The sequence below is a fragment of the Emydura macquarii genome, unplaced genomic scaffold (genome assembly GCF_026122565.2).
Source record: "Emydura macquarii macquarii isolate MOO-44397 ecotype Brisbane River unplaced genomic scaffold, CSIRO-AGI_Emac_v2 contig_1386, whole genome shotgun sequence".
NCBI lineage: Eukaryota > Metazoa > Chordata > Testudines > Chelidae > Emydura > Emydura macquarii.
Window position 1 is genome coordinate 2,283,147 of NW_027131523.1, and position 10,866 is coordinate 2,294,012.

Sequence of the window (10,866 nt, forward strand, 5' to 3'; positions counted from 1 at the left end):
CTCATTGGCTCATTGGACCAACTATCTGATTGGTCATGGTTGAACTGCCCATCAAGTAAGGTCCCACCCCCCGTTTTCTCATTCCAATGCCCCCTCTCATAGCAACGACACCGGAAGGCGGGACTTGTACCCTCTTAGCAACAGTGAATTGTCTGATTGGCTCAGAAGTGAAACATTTATGTCTGATTGGCTAAGAAATACGGAACCTGTTTTTGATTGGCTGAGCGGTGGAGGACTCATTTCTGATTGCCTGAGAGGCAGGGAATCAATTTCCGAATGGCTGAAACGCCAAGGAGCCATCTCTGATTGGCTAGAAGACATATACGTCGGCTTTCATGGGGAAAGAGGACCCACCCTCGGTTCTGATTGGCTACTGGAATTCCACACCTCTGATTGGAGGAAGTAAATGACGTTATTGCCTGAGGAGACAGGAGTCTACATTTCATTGGTTAACAGCATGTCTCTCACTTCTGATTGGTTTGACAGTAGGTGGTCGCTCTTTGATTGGCCAAGAAGAAAGGCCTCAATTCTGATTGGCTAGAAGGCGACATCCAATCAACGACCCAACCCTCCCTAGCTCCGCCCTCCCCAGGCAAGGGGTGGGGGCGGGGTTAACCCGGCTGAGCGGGAACCACCTCCTCTGTGACTGGCTCAGGTGCCTGTCACTCAAGTATAATCCCGCCTCGTTTTCTCACCTATTAATCCACCAGCCCCCGCCCAGCCCAGAGCCAGGGAGAGAACCCAGGCGTCCGGGCTCCAGTCCCAGCCCCCACCCCCAGGCATGTAGGGGTGGCTGGGGGAGACGGGGTTAGGAGCCCCCCCACACACACAGATCTGAAGGGATTGGGCCCCGCCCCCGGGGGACAGGCCCCGCCCCCACTATTAGGCCCCCCCGGGGGACAGACCCCGCACCGCGTTCCTGCCCCCCGCCCACGTGGGGGTTGGTGCCCGGCCGAGGCCCCCCCCCCCCCCCCCCGGCGCACCCCAAGGACGGGCAGGAGACGGACTCGCAGTTCCAACACCGTTCGTTGTATTTCTGCAAACAGCGGCAGCCCCCCGGCAGCCCCCCCGCCCCGGGGTAAAGCCGCGCTGCCTCCCCCCCCCCCCCGTCGGGACACGAAGGGGAACCTGAGTTGAAGTGACTTGGCCAGCGTCACACACCGCGTCCAACGGCTGAGTCAGGGAGAGGACCCAGCAGTCCTGGCTCCCCCGGCTATAACCACTAGGCCCCGCTCCCCTCCCAGGTCCAGGGAGAGAACCCAGGCGTCCTGACCCCCCCACCCAATGGCCTGCTCGCGGGGTGGCCGGTCGAAGCCGCGGATTATTAGCAGTTTGCAGCCCGTGTTCTCCTCGTACCTAGAAAAGGACCCGGGGAGGAGGGCAGGGAGCTGGAATGGGGGGATCTGGTACCCCCTTGCCCCCCACGTACGAGCCTGCCCACTGCGTCTAGACAGGACATGCATGCAGGTGGCGGCGGGCAGCGCCCCGCGGGGTGCGGGAACCATGCATAGTCCAGGGCTGCGATTTCAGGGGGGGGGGGGGCTGCGGTGAGATCTGGGTGGGGGCCCTGAGTGCCAGGAGTGGACGGGTCCACTGGAGCTGGGCCAAGGCACTGGGGATGGGACCCAGGAGTCCGGCACCCCAGCTCCTTGATTCTGATCTCATGCATCGGGAGGTGTGGGGGGGACGGGGCTCTCTGGGCCCCCGGGCGAGGAGGCTGTGAACCCTGGTGGAAGCTCAGCTGGTTCGATGCTTCCCCAACAGATCTCTGGCCCCAAACCCCAAGCCAGGGATGGAACCCAGGAGTCCTGGCTCCCAGCCCCCCTGCTGGGAGAGCACCATGGCTGTGGGGTAATGAGGTTTTTCACCCCCATTCCCTTGAGGCGTGGGGTTGGGCAGGTTTCAGCCCCGCGCCGTATCCTGGAAGTAGTCCTGTTTGCCCGTCTCCCGCCCCCGGCTGCAGGTTGCATAGCTGGCCCTAGATATGGCTTTGAGTAGAACAGGGAGCTGAGGGGGGTGCTGGGGGTGGGGGAGGGGGGAGAAAGGACCCAGGTGTCCGGGCAAGGCCATCTCCTTAGGCAGGTGGCACTTCAGCGTTTGTGGAAGACTTTGCCGCGGCAGAGGCGGGACCCAGGCAGAGTCATGCATGTGAGTGGGCTGGGGGGAACCGAAGTGCAAGGCAACGCCCCGGCCGCGTGGAACCCAGGCATCCGGGCAGGCAGGCGCCCGCTGTCTGGGCTCTGGAGGTGGGTGGAGGGACGGGGCACCCCCGCCTCCACCCTCTGCCCTTACAAGGAGGAGATCTTGCCCGGCGGGTGGTGCCGGTAGGGGGCAGGCAGGCTGGAGATGGGCAGGGTGTGGGGCGAGGGGGGCCGGCTCTCGGGGGTGTTGGCGGGGGGCGTGGGGAGGCCGGTGATAGCGGCCGCTAGGTCCGCGGCGTCGTAGTTCAGCGTCATGTTCTCGTGGGCCTCGGCGTTCAGGCTGGAGCGGCTGGGGGGGCAGAGAGAGAGAGAGCGTGAACCCAGGAGTCCTGGCCCCCAGCCCCCCCCAACACTCTACCCACCCGAACCCACTCCCCAGAACCCAGGCGTCTCAGGCCCCCCTGCTCTTCCTCTTACCTTCGGGGGGCAGCGGGGCCCGTGCGGCCCTGCAGGGTGCGGAGTTCCTGGGCACTGGCCCGGCTGAAGGAGCTGGCGGAGGAGATGAGGCGCAGGGCGCGGCGCGGGGGGCCCCGGCAGGGGCAGCAGGAGGTGGCGCCGCCCTGCTGGGAGGAGACGGACGTGCTGCGGCTGGTCCGGCCGCCCAGCGAGCCCCGCAGCCCGGCGCTGCTACACGAGCGCTCGTCCGTGAACTCGTGGCACTGCGGGGGGAGAGGGGGGATATGAGTGGGGCCCGCGGCGCCCTCTGCCCCCCAGCCATCCCCCACCGCCCCAGGCACCCGCACTCCCCAGCCACGCCCCTTAGCCGCCCTCTGCCCCCCAGCCAGCCCCCCCCCACAACCCCTCCGCTCCCCAGCCCCCCAGCCATCCGTGCCCCCCCCATGTCTCCCATGGCCCTAGCGGCCCCCTGCCCCCCACACACCGTGGTCTTCTCCAGGCAATGCAGCAGGTGGTGATGCTGCTGCTGGAAGGTCGAGCGATTCCGCACAGGCAGGCCGCGAGCCGCGCTGCCCAGGTCCTGTGTTGGGGGGAGGAGATCAGAGACAGACAGACAGACAGACACCCCCCCACACACGTGCACGGCCTGCCGGGGGGTTCCCCAGGGCTCTCCCAGGGGCGCTGAGAGCAGGGGTGAGTGGGAGGGGTCGAGCAATGGGGGCGGGGGGAAGCGTGCAATGAGCGAACACAGCCATGTTCTGCACTGATGTGCTTGTGTAAGGCTGGAAGGGTGCCACAGCCACACTGCAACTGGGGACGCGTGCAAGGGGCGGCGGTGCGGTGAGTGTGCCCTGAGATTGGGCATGGCTGTGTGAGTGTGACTGTGTGCGCGTGTGAGGGACGGCTATGCATTGTGGTTGTGCACAGGTGTGAGTGTGATTGTGTGGGTTTGTGTGAGGTGGGTGTGTATTGCGATCGTGCATGGCTGTGCTAGTGCAATTGTGTGTGTACAGCTAGTGTGCATGGGGCTGTGAGGGTGCGAGGGGTGAGTGTCCGTGCAACTGAGGCAGTGGTGGCGGTGTGCATGGGGGTTGTGCGGGGCTGTGCTAATAGCATTCGGGGGGGACGAGTGTGCCGTGCCATTGCACACCGGTGCATCAGTGCCATGGAGCCGAGTGTGCAGGGGATGAGTGTGCGAGGGTGTAAGTGTGCGCAGACACTTGCAGTGAGGGTTCTCTTGCCACTGGGCGAGTGTGCCCCGTGGTGGCGCGTGGGCGCAGCTGCCGTGCGGGGGAGCGTGCACTGGGCGTGCGCTGGGCGTGCGCTGGGCGTGTCGGGTACCTCGAGGCCCCCGTCGCGCTTGTCCTGCAGGAAGGCGTTGATGGTGCTGCTCCTGGCCAGGCGGATCCGTGCCAGGCGAACCTTCTGCCGGGGGGAGGGGCAGAGTCAGCGACACGGACACAACCCCCCCGCCCCCCAAGCTCAGCCCTCCCCCGCCGCGTGTCCCCCCGCCCCCACCTGCTGCGCCCGGCGTTGGTCCGCCTGCTGGTTCTGGTGGTAGATGCGGCTGAAGTTGGAGACGATGACCGGCACCGGCAGGGCGATGACCAGCACCCCGCTCAGCGAGCAGATCGAGCCGAAGATCTTCCCGGCGACCGTGCTGGGCACCATGTCCCCGTACCTGCGGGGGGGGGAGCGAAATGCGCCAGCAGCGCAGCTTTTGGGCGGTGAAAACAGTGAGTTTCCAGCCCTTGCGGCTGGGGAGAAAACCCCAAAGATGCGCCGCTGCCAGAGTCTGCCGAGAGCCTGCGCCGCTCGCTCGCAGAGGGGTGACGCGCCCAGGGAGGGCTCACCTGGGGCGAGATGCAACCACCTCTGGGGCAGGGCGGCTGGGGAACAGCCCCACAGCAAATCAAGAATGTGATGTTCAGTGGGAAGTGCGGGGAATGTTAGCCTGTCATAAATGGCCAGGACCCTGGGACCCCCCGACTCAGACCCCCACCCACTCCCTGCCCCACGGCAGCCCCCCAAGCCCCTCAGTGCAGCGCCTCAGTGGGGGCACCGGAGCGATGGCGTCCATGCAGGAGGAGGTTTTGGGTTCTGGGCCAGAGGGGGGTGGATGCTGGGGGGGGTGTGGAGTAAACAGCCCCCCCTGCCCGGATCTGGGCCAGCCCGAGTCTAACTACCGCGGACATGAAATATTCAGGCGTCCCCAGGGCCCGGCAGGAGCGTTTCCGCTCGGCTGGCAGGAGGTCACTGTAACCTCGCACTGCAGCGTGGGGGGGGGGCACGGACCTGAGCCGGGGGCACCAGTGGCTCCTGGGACCGAGGGGGGGGGCATCTGAGACCCCGACCTTCCTGCAGCTCTGCGGGGGGGGGGGGTGAGTCGCTCGGGGACATGGGGGGTTGGGAAGGGACCCCCCCACTGCACCCCGGCTGGGGTCTGGAAGGGGGGGAACCCTCCATGGGACAAACTGTGGGGGGGCCGATTTGCCCTGCAGCCGCTGAGATCACACCCCCATTGCAGACAGGTGCAAAGCGTTAAAGAACACCCTCCCCCCCCCCGGCTTTAACCACTAGCCTCTGCTCCCCTCCCAGAGAACCCAGGCATCCTGGTCCCACGCCCCCGCCCCAGGTCCTGCTGGTGCCCCTCACTCCTGACCTGCAGCCCCTGCCACGCCAGTGCTATCTGCCCCCCCGGCCCCCCTCTCCGCAGCACAGGGACGATGCGGATGCTGCCGCTTTCTGCATCCCGCTCTCCGTGGATAAATAATTCATCCCCCCCCCCCCCAGCGCCAGCAATGCCGGGAATTCCTGGCCTTGGTTAAACGTGCAGTGCCCCCGAGATCACAGCGTGGGGCGGGGCGCGGGCAGGGCGGGCGGCAGGGGCTGAGGGAGGAAGTGCGGCGCTGCGGGGTCCCCGCACATGGGGCTTTGGGCACCCTGGGTGGGGCAAGGGGGAGGGTGGTAGTTAGGTGCAGCCACCTCTGGGGCGGGGCAGCCGGGGAACAGACACACATAACACCGCACAGTGGTTTGGGATGGCAAGGAGGAGCCTTTCTAACGGGAAGTGCAGGCGATATTTATGTTGGGCGAACGGAATCAACATGGGGGGGGGCCTTGCCCCCCTGGCCCTGGCTCAGGGCCTCCATTGAACGTTGTAGCCCAGGGGATGGAACCCAGGAGTCCTGACCCCGCCCCTTCCAGTCTCCATGAAGCCACAACTCCTCCAAGCACCTATGAGCTGTGGTGGGGCCCGTCCCTCAGCCGGGGCTGTTAACACTTGAACCTACTGATGGAGGCGATCCCACCTGCCCTTGAGCCCACACGGCCCCCCACCGTACCCACAATGCATCTCTTCCGTGCACGCTTTGTGTAACCGTGACCCCTGCTGAGCGTGACAGGGGCAAGTGCAACCCCCCTGGCGCCCCCTGGTGGAAAGTAAGGGAAGGGCCACTTGTATGGAGACCGGGAGAGTGTTTGGGGGTGTCCCTGCCACCCCCTCTTGGAGGGGCTGAGCCCTGCGTGGATGGGGGGGGAGAGCCCGACCCCCCACCAGGGTATGAAAGCTCTCCTGGTCCCTTGTGTAAGACAGGGCGTGAACCCCTTCTCCCCTGCGTCGCGCCTCGCCTGCCTCCCTCCCAGCCTCTGCAGATTCAGTGAGAGACCGGATCGTCCCTCCAGGGCCTGTCCCAAATGGCTGTCCCCAGCCGACCCGCACCAGAGGTGGCTGCATCTCAGCGCTGGGCAAGCCATCCCCAGGCGGCGTTCTGTGCGGCTGTTCCCAGCTGTCCTACCCCAGAGGTGGCTGCATCTCAGCACCAGGCTACATGCTACTTACCCTGTCCTCCCCCCCCCCCCCCAGCTCTTTGCCGCGCGGCTCAGGCACTGGGGATATTAAAGATTAATTGAGCAGAGCAAAACCCGGCAGCTAATTACACCTCCAGTAATGAGCAAAAGGGGGTGGGAGGCGCGGAGAGCAGGACGCCTGGGTTCTCCCCCAGACTGTAGGAGCGGGGGGGGGGGGGTGCTGGGGTAGAGCCGGGGCGGGGGGGGCCCTGGGATCCCGGATTTAACAGTGCCCCTGTTAAAGAGACGTGCCGGCTTCTCACTCCCGACCCGCAGCCCCCCCCCGCCGCCGGCACCCGGGGCAAGGTGCCATGCGGGCTCCCGCTCAGAGCTGAGCGGCCGGGGAAGGGCCCCGCGCAGGAGGTACCAGCGGTGCCGGGCCCAGCCCCCCCCCGCCAGCACTCGGCCCCCCCCTCCTCCTCCCACAGCCGGGCGAGAACCCAGGAGTCCTGGCTTCCAGGCCCCCCCACTTCCGAGTCCGCCGCAGGTGCCAGGAGCGGCCCGCGCTGGATTCGCACTCGGCGCCCGAGCAGCCGCCTGGTCCCAGCCCCGGCCCCTGCGGTGGGGGCGGCCCCGGGCTCCGGAGACCAAGAGCGGAACCGGCCCCGCGCCGGCGACCCGAGGCGTCGAGGGAGAGATTTCGGGCTCCGGCCCGAAGCGCGGCCAGTGACTAGCGCGGCCCCAGGCCCGCGGGTGGCCGCGTCTCCCCGACGGGTCCCGGAGCCCCTCCGAGAACAGCGCCAGCCGAGCCGCCAGCGGAGCAACGGGGCAGGGGGCGCAGAGCGTGGTCATGGGACGATGGTGTTGGGGCCCGGCGCAGCGGGGCAGGCTCACCCCAGCGTGGCGCAGGAGTGGGGCGGGGAGGGCGCAACGGGGCAGGGGGCGCAGGCTCATCTCAGCGTGGTCATGGGACGATGGTGTACCAGACTGGGGCGGGGCCGCAGCGGGGGGGGCGCGCAGCGGGGCGCAGGGCGCGCAGGAGGCGGGGCAGCGGGGCGCAGGGCGCGCAGGGGGGCGCAGCGGGGCGCGCTCACCCCAGCGTGGCGCGCACGGGGGTGGGGCGCGCGCAGCGGGGCGCAGGCTCACCCCAGCGTGGTCATGGGACGATGATGTACCAGACTGGGGCGGGGCCGGGGGGCGCGCAGCGGGGCGCAGGGCGCGCAGGGGGCGGGGCAAGGGAGCGCAGGGGGGGGGCGCAGCGGGGCGCGCAGGGGGCGCAGCGGGGCGCAGGCTCACCCCAGCGTGGTCATGGTGACGATGGTGGACCAGACTGGGGCGGGGCAGGGGGCGCGGGCGCGCAGGGGGCAGGGGGGCGGGGCGCAGCGGGGCGCAGGGCGCGCAGGGCGCGCAGGGGGCTCACCCCAGCGTGGTCATGGTGACGATGGTGGACCAGACTGGGGCGGGGCAGGGGGCGCGCAGCGGGGCGCAGGGCGCGCAGGGGGCGGGGCAGGGGAGCGCAGGGGGCGGGGCGCAGCGGGGCGCAGGGCGCGCTCAGCGTGGTCATGGTGACGATGGTGTACCAGAGGGGACGGGGGTGGGGCGCGGTGAGCGTGGTCATGGGACGATGATGGGGCGCAGGGCGCGCGGGGTGTACCGGCTCACCCCAGCGTGGTCATGGTGACGATGGTGTACCAGACTGGGGCGGGGACGGGGGTGGGGCGCGCAGGGGGCGGGGCGCGCAGGGGGCGTGGCACAGGGGCGCAGAGGGGCAGGGCGCAGCGGGGCGCAGGCTCAGCCCAGCGTGGTCATGGTGACGATGGTGGACCAGACTGGGGCGGGGCAGGGGGGCGCGCAGCGGGGCGCAGGGCGCGCAGGGGGCGGGGCAGGGGAGCGCAGGGGGGCAGGGCGCAGCGGGGCGCAGGGCGCGCAGGGGGGCGCAGCGGGGCGCAGGCTCACCCCAGCGTGGTCATGGTGACGATGGTGTACCAGAGGGGACGGGGGTGGGGCGCGCAGGGGGCGCAGGGCGCGCATGGGGCGGGGCAGGGGAGCGCTGGGGGGCAGGGCGCGCAGGGGGCGCAGGGCGCGCAGCGGGGCGCAGGCTCACCCCAGCGTGGTCATGGTGACGATGGTGTACCAGAAGGCGGCCGGGATGCTGGTGAAGGTGGTGCCGGGCGCGCCCTTCTCGGCGAAGAAGAGGACGGTGGCGAAGACGAGCACGGCCATGGTGAGGGAGAAGAGCAGGAAGCCCAGCTCGGAGGCGCAGCTGCGCAGCGTGTGGCCCAGGATGCGCAGCCCCTGCGAGTGGCGGGAGAACTTGAAGATGCGGAAGACGCGCACGACGCGCAGGGGGACGAAGGCGCCGCTCAGCGCCTCGCTGGCCGGCAGCGCCAGCCCCACGTAGAAGGGAAGCACGGCCAGGGCGTCGATGAGGCTGGCCACGCTGCGGGCGAAGCGGCAGCGGCGCGGGGCGGCGAAGAGGCGCAGCAGGTACTCGGCGCTGAAGAGCAGCACGCAGGCCGCGTCCACGCAGGAGAAGGCGCGGGGGAAGCGCTCGCCGCAGGGCTGGGCCGGCCGCCTGCTCCCCGGCGGCGCGGCGCAGGGCACCGTCTCCACCACGTTGGCCACCACGGAGACGGCGATGAAGAAGCCGGTCACGTAGTAGCCGGCCAGGGCCGCCGTGCCGCTGTGCGGGCTCTCGAAGGCGCGCCACAGGCGCGGGCGCAGGCCGCTGCCCGGCGGCAGGGCGGCGTTGGCGGCCGTCCCGGCCTCCTGCTCGGCCGCCAGGCGCTCGGCCTCCTCCCCGCCGTCCGCCAGGCAGCAGTCGCCCAGCAGCTCGGGCGCCAGCCCGTAGAAGCGCAGCTCGGCCTGGAAGGCGCGGGCGCAGTCGCGGGGCGGGCCGTGCAGGCGGCCGGTGCGGTAGAAGCTCAGCACGTGGCGGAAGAGCTCCGGGTCGCGGTCGAAGAAGTACTCGCGGCTGGCCGCCTGGTAGAAGAACTCGCGCTCCGGGCCGCCCAGCAGCGTGTCCGGGTAGCGCGCCAGGGTCGCCGCCCAGGCCTGGAAGCGCCGCCCGCTCACGTTCAGCACCAGCAGCTCGTCGCGCCGCCGGCCGCCGGGCGGCTCCGGCAGCGGCTCCCGGGCCACGGGCAGCCAGGCCAGGGCGGCCGCGCGGGCCAGGGGCAGCCAGGCCGCGCCAGCCGCCATGGGGGCCGGGCCGGACGCGTCTGGGGCCGGGCTCGGGACCCGCGGCTCCGCCGGCTGGTCACGCAGCACCGGGCGCTCCCAGTCACGGTCGCAGGGGCCGGCGGCTCTGTCCCGTCTCTCGCAGGGGGCCCGAAGGCTCAGCAGGCGGCCGGGGGGCGGCTCGGGGCGCTGCGGGAGGGAAGAGCCGCTGAAGGAGAAAAGCGAGAACCGGCCGCAGCCCGGAGGGGACCAGCCGCGGCCGGACACTTCAGCCGGGACGCCTGGGTTCTTTCCCCGGCTCTGGGAGGGGGAGGGGCAGAGCTGGGAGCCAGGACGCCTGGGTTCTCTCTCTAGCTCTGGGGGAGGAGCGGGGACCTGGAGGGTTGGGGGGGGCGCAGGTCACTCCCTGCCCAGCATCGGGGGGGGGGGGGCGCGTTTGATTCTTATCCAAGCCCCGTTCCCACTTTCCGGCCCCCCGGCAGCGGGACGATAACTGCTGGGTGGGGGGGGGGCAGGTCTGGGGCTGGGGGCCGCATGGGGGGGGGAGCTGCGGGGGTGATGGAGGGGGCGGGACGCAGTCTGTCCCGGGAGAGGACAGACTGGCCCGGCCCGGCCCGGCCGCGCTCACCTACCTCGCTCTGTCTCTCCGCGCACGGGGGCGGCGATCTGGACTCGGGGCCGGGGGGTCTCGGTCCCGGCTCCGGCTCTGTGCGCGCGCGGAGCGGGGCGTGTGTCCGCCTGCACCAGCCCCGGGGGGACGCACCGGGTTTATATCGCTGCACTGGCCGGGGGGCGGGGGGGGCAGGTGGGGGGTGGATCCATAGAGCGGGGGGGGGGGGCGGGGAATCCGGGCTTTGAAGGGCAAGGATGAGGTCGGGGGCACCGATGGGAGCGGGCGGGGCCCAGAGCAGAGGGAGCATTTGGGGGACTGAGCCCGGGGGGCCTTGGAGTCACAGCGGGGGGGGGGGTCCACAGACCAGCGAGGCAACTCAGAGCCGGGGAGGGAACCCAGGCGTCCCGGCGCCCGGCGCCCAGCCCCCCCCGCCCAGCCGGAATCGCCCATTTGATGCCTCGCCCTGAACCAAGGATCTGGGATAATTCAGGAGACAGCCCCCCCCCCGCCCCACAGCGCGGCCCCCCAGCACCGAGCCCCACTGCCAGGGGAGAGCGCGCCCCGCCCCATGGGCGGAAGGACTCTGCCGGGGCCCCTCACCCCCGACCCGCAGCGCCGCTCTCCGGGCCCCCCCAGCCGGGCCCCCCCGGAACAAACCTTCGTCAGCACCTGGGAACCACGCAGCAC

General features: G+C 70.0%; 1 protein-coding gene across 1 annotated transcript; it reads right to left on the reverse strand.

Moving 5' to 3' along the window:
* Positions 1-1,138: 1,138 nt before the first annotated feature.
* On the reverse strand, positions 1,139-10,236 carry KCND1 (potassium voltage-gated channel subfamily D member 1). Its single transcript, XM_067552364.1, has 7 exons — positions 10,199-10,236; positions 8,491-9,755; positions 4,116-4,278; positions 3,939-4,022; positions 3,082-3,177; positions 2,619-2,860; positions 1,139-2,490 (listed from the first exon to the last, which is right to left on the reverse strand). Exons 2-7 carry the CDS (start codon positions 9,585-9,587, stop codon positions 2,289-2,291), a joined length of 1,884 nt encoding a protein of 627 aa, XP_067408465.1. The 5' UTR covers positions 9,588-9,755; positions 10,199-10,236; the 3' UTR covers positions 1,139-2,288.
* Positions 10,237-10,866: the final 630 nt, after the last annotated feature.

Excerpts from the sequence above, each read along its gene's own strand:
- KCND1 (XM_067552364.1), bottom strand. The coding sequence starts at position 9,587 with ATGGCGGCTGGCGCGGCCTGGCTGCCCCTGGCCCGCGCGGCCGCCCTG. Across the intron at positions 3,178-3,938 it reads AGCGCGACGGGGGCCTCGAG|GACCTGGGCAGCGCGGCTCG; the intron begins GTACCCGACACG and ends CCCCCAACACAG. Across the intron at positions 2,861-3,081 it reads ATTGCCTGGAGAAGACCACG|TGCCACGAGTTCACGGACGA; the intron begins GTGTGTGGGGGG and ends CTCCCCCCGCAG.